Raw genomic sequence first — 12,229 nt, forward strand, 5'->3', positions numbered from 1 at the left:
AAAGAAATGCTGTTCCGCGATCTGAATGAACGTAAGAAGGCATGCCGATTATCATTTACAAGTTATGGTGTTTAATTACTGTTTTCGAGCTTATATCTGAGCATAGGAAAGCAAACGGGAAACGTGAAAATTCGTCAATCACGGTAAAATATATGAATTTGTTGTAATTGTTTGTTGGAACTGGTCCTTTAAAATCTATGCTAAGGCGTTCAAAAGCAGCCGTCGCTTTAACAAGTTTACTCTGGTCAGCAAAGGTATTTGATGCACAGGTCATCGGCGTATTGGGAGAGCGATATTATTGAATCGAAGGCCTTCGGAAGATCCGTCAGGACCATGCCTACACTTTCCCTCGCTTCCAGTGCGTAAGTAATGAACTTGCTGGTGCGAAGGATCTGTGTGCCTGTGCCTTTGTTCTTGGTAAAGGCATGTTGGAACGGCGGTTGTAGTCTGTCGGCCGTCTGTCTCAGGCGCGACAAGAGCAGGCGTTCGTATAGTTTACCCATGATGTTTAGGAGAGTGATGGGTCGGTACGATTTGGCTTTGTGTAGGAAGATACACTCCCCAATTTTCCATCTGTTGGGATAATAACCTGTCAGTAACAGGTAGTCTGCTATCACTTTGTACCCGATGAGGAAAGGATTGCCTCCGAGTAACCAGCTGCCCACTGTAGTATTTTCCGAACCAATTCGACTTTGGGTCCTTTAGGGTAAGAGCGTACCAATTTCAAAGGCCGGCAACGCACAGGCGAATCTTCTGGTAGTGTGCGTATCTATGGGCGCGCACAAACATGTAAGCTTCCTGTCCGTTTGTTGTCTCCCGTATTATATAAAAAAACTCGTAGGATTTAATAGGTATACCAAAATATGTTGAGGCATTTAAATTTTTCAAATTACGCCATTTTATAAATCTTTAGCTATAAACGCATTCGATAAACTTTCGGACGCTGCGGCGCCCACAGAAAAGATTTACAGGCACTGTATGCCCTAGTAATCAAAACTATTTAGATTTGTAAATTAATAGGCACTATTCGAATGTAAAAGAAGGCATTTAAATAAATAAGGGTTAATAATAAATAAATAAAATTATTTGATGTTTTTAAGACTACATGGGGGTCTAGCCATATTGGTGTCGAAAAGTATTCTACATACACTACCGCTTTTGCGTAATTGTACTGTCGAAAACGCTTCGCTCGTAGCCAAGAGGCATGTCGATACATTACCGCAAAGTCGACAGCGTAGATGCGAGCTGCTGTTCGTAGCACCTTATTCCGTCATATTGTCTCTGGATTAAATGTATTCCTAATGTCACTTTTAAAAACAAATAAAAGTTAAAACTTTATGGTAGGGGAGCCCAAGAGGGGATTTCGGGATTTACTAAAGCGCGGCAGATTAATATATAGGGGGATACCTTGTACCCGGTTAAGTACCTCCACAAAATATGAGGCCCATATATAAGGCCGCACGTGAAGGAGACAGGATCAGTTTAGTAAAAAAAAATTGACCATCAGAAATTCCCGAGCGCGTCAGATTAAGGTAGGGTGAGTTAATTACATCCTAAAAAGTGTATATTCCACTAATCTGACAATTTGAGAGTGACGGAAAAAAAGGGGAGGGCAACAAAGTTGTAAAAAAAAAACGTCATCTCGACATTCTCGAGCGTAGCTAATTTTTTTTTTATTTTGAAGGAAATAATGAAAAATATATAATCTGACGATTTCCGCAAGCCGAAATAACAAAAATTCGTCGATAAAGTTAAATGCGTGCAGCTGCGTGATGCCTACATTTCCTTAAACCGATCGGAATCTACTAAACGGCGTTCTAAATATTTCCCTCAAAATTACATTTCCTGTGAATTTGAACCGATTCGGACCGATAGATTTTGAGAAATTTTGAAAAATCTTAAAAAAATAAGAAATATTTTTTTTAAAGTGGTTTCTTTATCGATCAACTTCAAAAACTAATCCGCCTTTGAGCTTGAAAAACCACGTCGATCGCCACCAAGCTGGTCAAAAGCGGTTGATTCGTTCGAGAGATACCGTACACGAAAGAAACCCGAAAAAGTGTTTTTTCGGGATTACTCCGAAATTTGTGGTTCGATCAATTAAAATTGCAAAATGACTTATGAGGATGATAAAACTGCGTCGAATGCCGCCAACCGCGTGAAAATTGCTTGATCCATTCAAAAGTTATTGCGGTTTGAAAATTCCAAAAATAGTGTTCTATGAAACTTCTATCAGACTTTCGAGCTTGGAGAGCTCAAATGCATAGAAATGTTATTTCTTTGAACTCAGCGAGCTCAAAATATCAATTTTAAGCGCCCAGGAATGGAATTAGCGGGAAGTTGCAGGGATGGCCCTTTAGGTGAACCGTTTTTCTATTTTTTTTTTGTCAGATCAGGCGAATCCCTCTAGATAATCGTCAGATTATGAGACAGTACGTTTAGAACATAAAGATGAACCACATATATCTTAATCTGACGCGCTTGAGTATTTCAAAATTGCGTTTTTTTTTTGCAAATTAAGAAAATGGCTGTGGGTTTGCGTCCCATCGAAATCGTCAGATTAGTGAATAAGAGCTTTTTTTTGGTGCACTTAACACTCCCTTAGAAAATCTGACGCGCTCGATAAAATTTTTTTTTTTTAAATTTTCAACCCTTAAATACAACCACCCGCATCATGCAAACGATCAGATTAACATACGTACATTATTAAAAATACGTAGGGCATAGATGCTATCAATATCTGACGCGCTCGAGGATGTCCATGCAACAGTTTTTTTTTACATATTTAACTATCTATAGCCGCTTCCCCCACCGATGAAAAGGAATTTATCATATAACATTTTTTTCTTCTTTTTATCTAAGCTTTGCATCCCAATAGGTCTCTACGACGCTCGAGTAAATCCCCATTTAGCATCGTGGGCTCCCCTACCATTACAATATTATTGTAAATTTGCAATTGGAAGCTGCAAAAGAGACATTAGAATGTCAGCAAGGTCGGAACAATTTTCGATTTAAGTGGAATTTACGGAAGGTGCAAAGTGAATATATAAATTTAATTGCATGTTTAAATTAATTATGGTTTTTTCCATGTTTTGTCAGAAATTTAAGGCTACAAATAAATACAATATTTTGAAATTGCATAATCGCGATATCTAATAATTAGTAGTACTCATACTTTGATATTTTTAGGATTTGACCTCACAACTAATCTGCAAAATGAAGAAGCAATATATTTTGTTACCGGTTAGAAGAAACAATAGAAATAGTATTGTGGATTGATAAATAAAGATTGAAAATAAGGTTGACTAGAATTTGATAAAGTCCAAGGAATTAAAAAACAATAGAAAAAAAACGTAGACTAGTGTGAACACTGAAATTAGAGTTTGATTTAAGCTTTAATTAGGTTTGGTGTTTGTGCTTGAACATTTTTAATGTCAATTTGAAAGCAGTTTTGTATATAAGTGTAGATTTTATAAGTGATTTCCTACTAGTTAATATGTAAATGCAAAATCTTTTTAAGTAAGAAATGAATAAATATTGTATGTTGTGTATTTGTCAGTTTTATTTTTGGTAATTTACCTATGTCTTCTTTTGTAGGACAAGCCATTAAAGTGGTTCACAATATTAGTTTATTTTACAAGAATATACAGATAATGTATATATGAATGACCCGTACCTACTAATAGTTAGGAATATTAAACAAACAGGTAGCAAAATAAAAATGTTTCAGTTATGGTTATTTTTTATTAAAATAAGGCACCAAATATCTTCCTTAACATAATGCAGTCTACATAGAAAAATAAGCATATGTAACAACTTATTAAACAATGCAGACATTACTACTGAACACACAGGTGCACCAAATTAAATGCATTACTACCTAATGTAGATTTATAGATATAGATATTCATATTTATATATGTAGATAATTAACTAATAAAAAACTAAAAATAGTGATTGTTTCCTTAACACAACAATTGTAAATAATAATAGTTATTGTAAAGATATAATTCTTCCCAAAATCTACAAATGCAGTTTGTTTATAATAATATCTCATTAACATTCAAACTGCTGAACTTATTAAGATTAAATGTGGACGAACATAGTTTCAGTTACTGTTTCCTGTTCTTGAGGTAATGTTACTTAACCAACCATTATTTCATACTCTACTTGTCATATTTTTTACATTATTCATAAAATGCTTCATTCCTCATCATCAAATTAATTTTCAGGTAGGTACATAATATAACACTTAAATTAATTAAAAGATAAGATTTTAATAAAACTTGTCCATTTGTGGTTTTTTAATATATTTATAGTTGTCTTATTAGCTTCTGTTTTTCTGAAAATAAAATATTTTAGTTAGTACTTTGATCAAATAGAAAACTGACAAATTAAACTGTAAGATCGGTCCAAGGTTTTTAATAACCAAACAATGTCAGTAACTCCCAAGGGACTTGAATTCATACTTCTCATTCATTAACAATATTATAATAACTTAGTTTATTAACTTAGTAAATAATTAAAGAAAATATCTGCTTACCATTACTTAGTATTGCTCACTAGATTTTATATTTCCAAAGTTCATGAAGTATAAGTCCACTTTATTTGATTAATTTAAATCAATATTATATCATTGGCTTCTATTATAATTACAATAAAATATATTTACAACTTCTAATTATGTTCATTAGTGACTGCTTTCTCATCTGAAATATACAAATAAAACGTATAATCATTTTACTTTGTGATTACATAGTTAAGCAATTTTATATTAAGCAATAACCATTTAATATTAAGCAATATTAAATGGTATATGTATTTTTCAAATTAAAGAACAATTTCATGAACTTACATGCAATATAAATATCAATAAAAGATATCCAATATAAACAGGATTTACCTCTACTAATTTGCTGATTTATCTGTGTCTATTATGTTATCCTCGCATTGATTCATAGAAAAACTAAAACTCTTATCTTAAAAATATTAATTCTAGTATAAATTATTATAATTACACGAGAACGTTAAAAAACGACAGATAACAAATTAAAACCATTTCGTTAAAACGTCCAAAATATGAGATGTTTTTAAAACGGTAGTCATTAAAGATGGCAATAGTTGTACTGAATTATTGCAAACAGCAGCTTTTGAGATCACGCTAAAACATGGCGGAGAAACGCCGTTTTTTCTACACTGCCGAAACATTAATTGGCCGTTGGCTACCGAATAGCGTAAGCGTTAATGTGTGTCTTTTCGTAGCACTGTCATGGGCCATGGCGTCGCTTATTGTATCCCGACTCACGCCTTTAGGGCCTAGGCTACCGACTGTCGACCAGGGTTCACAACCTGAAGCCAGGCAGTTATCGTACCAGGGCCGTAAAATTATCGTATATGTGATCCATATACGATAAATTATCGTACAGTCAGGAAAATGACTAAAAATACTTTAAAAATCATATGAAACGTGAAAATAAAATGTTGCAAACGATTTATAGTTTAAATCTTGTAAACTTGTGTTTTTCAAATTGAAAAAAATAATACTTAAAAAAGAATAAACTTAATTCAATCTCTTCCGTCAAAGAGGAACAAAAATACGCAATATTTTCTCGTTGAACAATATGGTGTTCGCTCTAAGTGATATACCTATTGTCCGTAAACATCGCATATTATTTTTATCACTTAAAATTCGTTAGGTATTAAAATGTTATCGAAGACTTCCAAATCTGCGTCACCATACAAATCGTGAATTTTTTGGCTGTGCATTCTGATGCGTTTTTGTGTTTGTACATTAACGCTTTGTTCATCTGCTGTAGTTGCCTTGTGACAGCATAAGTTCCTAGTAGAAAAATAAGCCAATAGATGGCACTGACACTAAAAACTGTAATTGTTATTGGGCTATCTCTGTAATCATCAAATTTTTTATCAGACTGGAAATTATCGTAAAATCTGCGTACGATAGTCATGTACCATCGTACATCGTACGTAGTTATGAAATTATCGCAAATGTACGATAATTATCGTACGGTTGTGAACCCTGCTGTCGACACGAGCTGTCATTTTCATACAAATTTAGTTTTCGACTTTCTACATACACTACTGTTAAGCCATCTTGGCTAGACCCCCTGGTATGCTTATGCTAGTTTGTTTGTTGTAGGTATTTGCATTTTGCAGACTCTATTTACTTTTGTCTTTGACATGTTGTTGTAGGCTAGTAAAATATTAGACATGTAACAATTATTATGCTAAGTGTTTGCTGTTGATACTTGCTAGTCTGTGTGTTACGAATTATTTTATGTATACAAAATTAAGAGAGATCAAAGATGAAAGCATTTGAAATACATTTCTTGTTATTTAATGGATAGTGAAGTCATTATATAAAAATGAAGTCCACGTGTAATAGTGCTGGACGACCTAACAATAAAAATGCTATTAAGTTTAGTCAGCAACCAAGATCAACTGTGTCGCTGTTGCTTCTAAAGGAACGACAAAATAAATTTGATATGAAAGAATCATGTATTTCCAACACATTGCCTGTAACAATAAATCCAGAAAATGTATCTACTGACGAAGTAATACAAAATCTCGAAAAACCAGGAAAATTATGTTTTGTAGAATGTCATTTAGACATAGGTGATAAGTTAAAACCTTTAGAGGAACCTATCTCAAATTTAACCAATGTTTCCTCTGAATTTAATAATATTCTGCCATCTCTTGAAATAAACCACACTCAAATATTTGAATTAAATAAAAATCTAGTTGAAGGGTAAGTATTTACCAACTAGTTTAAGTTTTGATTAAAATATATATAAAATAACTGGTGTTGTGTTTCAGACAGATAAGCCATGGAATGAAAAGTATTATTGTAGGAGGCATGAAATTATTTTCATGTTCATATCCACAGTGTACTTATAATACAAACAATTCATCTAATATGTCCAAACATAGGAGAACTCATTCTCAAATTAAGCTTTATCAGTGTGATCAATGTACATTTAGTACAAAATTTTCAAATTCTCTAAATGTACACAAGCGACTTCATACACAAGAAAAACCATTTGCTTGTCATAATTGTGACTATAAATGTAATAGCAGTTCTAATTTAAAAAAACATCTCAATCATAGACATTCCACTCAGTATATTCAACCAACTTCTTCCAATAAAAATATTTAAGATTAATAAAAAAAAAACAATTAACAACAAGCTTAATAATTCTACAGTGAAGAAGCTGGAAATAGTATTAAGCAAGTCTTCTAATTAATAATGTTAATCTTTATTTTGAAACAATTTTAAGATAACAATTTGTATAATGTAAAGGGCTCTCAAGATCTGCATAATATTCATACAAATGTAATTTTACTATAGATTTGAATGAGTTTTGTATTACATTTTTCAGACATTTAATACATAGAGAAACATATGTAATACCCATCCTTTTTACTTAAAATATAGTATTACTGTGTAAACACCATGTTATGTTCCTAAAATGTCAAAATTACCAAACTTTGGTTGTTGTTTACCTTGTTGTCTATATATATCATATGTCTCTGTATAACACCAGATAATGAGTAGAGGATACACCATATATCAACCATGATACATTAATTCTTAAACAAAGCCAACGAGGCTATTGCTAAAAGTTAATTTATTTCTATGATTTAAAGAAATTGTGTTACTTTTTATATCATATTTTAGCTTTTATCATTTATCTAGTCTTCATTGATTATTAATATAGGTTTTTTTAAGTGAAAAATAAAAATAAATATAATTTCAAAGCCTTTATTCTAAACACCTATAACATTTAGTAATAACTGGTATAAATCACCCAAAAAGGCTTTCTTATTGTATACATAATATTTTGAGTTTTGTAGCGAGGTTTTAAAAATAACAATAGTAATACTACATAGGTATTTCTTACTATATTATGTCAGTGACAATGTTCTGTGAAGTCCACAACAACAGACTCGCGCCAACCAAATAAAAAGTATCCAGTTGCAGATCCTAGCACAACTGCTGCACAAAGCCATGTATTATATGTCATGAACACCAACATTAACATATAGCTTACAAGTACTTGAAAACCATGAAGTACTGTTTGCCAAGCATGTGCTGTACTCATCATTGTTGGACTGAAAAATTTAAATATTATTAGTGTATCAACCTCCAAATTTTGAAAGATTTTAGATTATATAGATTTGTTAAGACAAAACTTCAGAAAAAGACATGGATGCCGATGGATTTATGAATGTAATCATGTATAGTGCACTTATGGAAGTATGATGACGAGGTTTTAATTAAACTAAATATTACTTACACATTCCTGTCTAGTGCATGTGAAACCGGCCTGAAACCAAGTAAGGAAAGTAGTAATGAAGTTAATTACAACAGAAATATTTCCTAAAATATAACTTACTGTATAACTTGAGGCTCATCTGGATTGCAAATATTTGCTACTCCCTTGTCTGGTGGAGCAACAGCACAATATTGAAGGCCTGTATAAGTTTTCCATAGTAAATGTTTTCTGTAGTACTTGAGCCTATAAAGTAATATACAATTCTATGAGACATACCAAATTTCTCTTATTTACCTAGTAGTAATGTACAAAGTTGTAATTATTAAGTAAATTCTAAATATGTTTGACGAAGTATGAAAGTTAAAATAAATTTATGATAATAATTATACAACATTTAGGGATATAAATGAATATAATTTAATCATTTTATTCATTCATATACTTACAGATATTTATTTAATACTAGTTCATTCACACTATTGTAAAACAAATTGAGCAATTCAGTTAGCTTACTGACAATACTAAAACCTTTAAATATGACATACCCTTCATAACATAGAGCAATGAGAAAGATTGCTAGAAAGGATCCAAAAAATTCTCCAAGTTCTGATACCTTCCACCATGAGAAAAGAATAACTTCTTTGTAACCTCCATGAAACTGGAAATGCAAATTTTTTTATGTGATGAGGAAAATGTCAAAACTAAATATAATCAAGTGACATTTACTACTTTGATTTCTACTTTTCCTTGTTGGACTGAATACTTATTTATCATGATTATTCTTAACAAGTAGGTACATGGTTGTTATCTAGTTCTAATGTAATTAAGTTACAGATATTTTATCTTATCAGACACAAATAATGTTCAATGGACTTACTGTCATACTCATACTCATTTCATGTCCAACATGGTGGTTATGGTGATGACCTTCATGAGCCTTAGCTTGTGGGTCACCAGGCATCATGTCTACACTTGATATGTTAAACATTTCCTGTAATATTATGATTTTAAACATGACACTAATAAATAAATAACTTGATAAGTGAAGTCTACTTACATTTATACCTTCATTAAAATCTGAACTATTCATAACATGCTCTTCATGTCCCATATGCTGTTCCATTCCTACATCTATATGGCTGCCATGGTTTGCATGGTGCATGTGGTGATCCATAATTCAAACTACCTAAAACGAAGGGTTACTCTATAATGAATGCAAAATTAAGCCAAACTTTTTGCCTCTTAACCAAAACAAATTTACAAAACAGTAAAAAGTTTACATAACAAAGGGAATTAAGTGAATTGAAAAGAAGAATATAACAATAGGTCTTACAATAAACATTCTGTTATTTAAATAAAGTTAAGGTAACAAGTTATGATTTCTTTCTTAAAAAAAATACATGACACGCAATAGCCAGCGAAATTGTCGGGAAGGCAATAATATACTTTGTATTAAATTTTATTTATCTAAATAAAATATAGTTCATGATCCTTAACCGTGTTATAAGTTCCCTTAAATAATAATATATATACCCGTTAAGTTTAAAAGCCAACTTTAAATCAATTTTTTAAAGAATATGGAAGCAGGCACGTATAGATCTATGAAGTGAAAGGCTCCTGGCTCACACGGATTTCGTTTTTTAATCTGTTGTGTATTGTTGACTGATAGTAAATCCAATACGTTATTTAGCCTACGTTTTACATAATTATAATATGGTTCTAAATTACTTACAGTATATGTCGTAAACGTCTAGGATTTTTTAATTGTTAGTAGTTATCCGTCACGTACATTGTTATGGAAATACTCTTGTTAGCACAATAAATCTTTACTAATCAAAAAGCAAAAATTATGAAAATTTTTAATCAAAACCGATGTCTAATGTCAAGAATCTTACGTCATCTCTCGACAGTCAAGTGTCGCAGAACTACATTCGTAGAACACATAGTATGTTATATAATATCTGTGACCACAATTGACAATTTGACAAGTTTTTTCTTATGTTACAGGAGGCAAATGGCCAGGAGGCTCATCTGATGTTAAGTAATACCGTCGCCCATGTACACTCGCACTGCCAGAAGGCTCGCAAGCGTGCTGCCGGCCTTTTAAGAATTGGTACGCTCTTTTCTTCAAGGACCTTAAGTCGAATTGGTTCGGAAATACTTCAGTGGGCAGCTGGTTCTACATAGTGGTGTCAAGGTGATACGGATGGTATTTTGTATTCTGTCTTGCGGACGTAAATAATGATGAAACTCAGCTGCAAGTATTCGTCCGAGCAACTCCTCTGAATACTCTCCATGTTAAATGCGGTAGAAGATGCAGAGAGATCCCACATCTCTACGCAACGCCAAGGAATCAAGCTGCTCGGAAAGTGACTGATAAAAAAAAAACATTTCTGATTATTTATTAGTGTCCACAGTATCTACAAAAATATTTTTTAATTCTGAAGGTACTGACTTTAAATATTCAATGTCAATATTTTTACGTGTTATTTAATTACACAAATACATACATATAATAATATGTATATCAAATCTTCGACGAATTTAAGCTCCAAGATAGTGGTTAGGATAGACTGACGAAGACATATTATTTACAAGTGATTCAACTAAACTATGACCATTTTGTTTCAAGTGATTGACGTATAGAAATAAATATGTATGTATTGTTTTTTACTGTTTACTCTAACCGTAGATAGACCATAGTCTGTCTACGCCTCTAACCTATTAAATGTGACATTAGATTAAACAAAAGCTAGGTACTTGGGATTAAACGTTATACGAGTATATTATATTAAGACGCTAGTAAACCTTCTTACAAGTTTTGTATCATGCCGAAGAGGAAAAACACTATGAAAAATACACCCGATAATGTGTTCTTTGCCAATCCGAGACATGCGCCAATATGAAAGTGTAAGTGTATCAGAAGGTATAAAGTATCTCGAATGTCATGTACTGTTAGGGCTGGATGAAGGTTTGACGTCACTAAACTGCGGGATCCTGAAACTATGAACAAGTTCAGACTTGAACTTTGTAACCGCTTCACTGGGCCTCACGCTGACGATGACTATTGAGCCGAAGAGTGGAAACGCATCGAAATGGCCTAAACAGAGACCAGCTTTTTCATCTTAGGTCACACTAAGCACTCGAGCGAGGGCAAAATGTCACAATCCACTTGGCAATTATCTGAACTTCCTCACTTCCTCACTCCAATGCTGAAGGCATTTAGTGAAATGAATATAGTAAAAAATAAATTAAGAAGCGAAATGACTGTTAACACTTTAAATAGCATTTTAAAAAAATCAACTAAAGATAATGAAGAAGAACTGTTATAGTAACGAGCTCTCAATTCTAAATACTCGTTTAAATCCAAAAAGTCTGACAAAATTGAGGAATCCATCTCTGCCATCCACATTTGCAATAATCGAACAAAATTAAGAGCAGCAGAACTATTTGAAATTTATTTTTAGTTTCGTTGGGTTGGATTTATTCGTTATTTCCACGATTAAAATAAAAACAATATTTTTCCTTATGTTTAAGTAATTTTAAATTACTTAGTGATTTTATTCGTTAATAATTCCCTTATAGACCAGATAGCCTTCAAAATAAATAAAAAGTTAAAAAAATTACAGTAGGATGAAACCCATTAGAAAAGCAGGGGAATATGATCAAAATGAAAGGAAAAATAAATTACGGTCGATCTGAGGTCGGGAAGGGGCAGGGGGGGGAGGTTTAAGGGTAAAAAACGGTTTATCTCGATTTCCGGCAAAACTAAAAGTCCTATCGAAGAAAGTTAAATGGCAAAGTTGTAGGTAATAAAAAGATCTAAAACTTTTGTATTCACACATTTTTCACATAACCTCAAAATTTATGTGAAAAATTCAAAAAACCAAGTTTTTGGTTTTTAATTTTTATCTTTTACAAATTTCTTTTTTTTT

At 32.3% G+C, this 12,229-nt stretch overlaps 2 protein-coding genes across 4 annotated transcripts; one reads left to right on the plus strand and one right to left on the minus strand.

Annotated features, from left to right (window-relative positions):
- Nucleotides 1–6,218: 6,218 nt before the first annotated feature.
- Nucleotides 6,219–7,191, plus strand: LOC125055964 (zinc finger protein 714-like). The gene is made up of 2 exons (XM_047658754.1): nt 6,219–6,766; nt 6,835–7,191. The coding sequence occupies exons 1-2, from the start codon at nt 6,384–6,386 to the stop codon at nt 7,172–7,174; spliced, it is 723 nt and encodes a 240-aa protein (XP_047514710.1). The 5' UTR covers nt 6,219–6,383; the 3' UTR covers nt 7,175–7,191.
- A 575-nt stretch (nt 7,192–7,766) lies between these two features.
- On the minus strand, nt 7,767–10,182 carry LOC125055965 (high affinity copper uptake protein 1). 3 transcript variants are annotated; one of them, XM_047658755.1, is made up of 7 exons: nt 10,027–10,182; nt 9,352–9,480; nt 9,172–9,285; nt 8,840–8,952; nt 8,415–8,537; nt 8,316–8,345; nt 7,767–8,130 (listed from the first exon to the last, which is right to left on the minus strand). In XM_047658755.1, the coding sequence occupies exons 2-7, from the start codon at nt 9,466–9,468 to the stop codon at nt 7,929–7,931; spliced, it is 699 nt and encodes a 232-aa protein (XP_047514711.1). In that variant the 5' UTR covers nt 9,469–9,480; nt 10,027–10,182; the 3' UTR covers nt 7,767–7,928. The 3 variants fall into 3 exon arrangements, with proteins under 3 accessions (XP_047514711.1, XP_047514713.1, XP_047514712.1); XM_047658757.1 differs by having other exon boundaries at nt 9,352–9,476; nt 10,027–10,173; XM_047658756.1 differs by lacking the exon at nt 10,027–10,182 and adding an exon at nt 9,828–9,963.
- Nucleotides 10,183–12,229: the final 2,047 nt, after the last annotated feature.

This window comes from Pieris napi, chromosome 14, assembly GCF_905475465.1.
Source record: "Pieris napi chromosome 14, ilPieNapi1.2, whole genome shotgun sequence".
Taxonomy (NCBI): Eukaryota; Metazoa; Arthropoda; class Insecta; order Lepidoptera; family Pieridae; genus Pieris; species Pieris napi.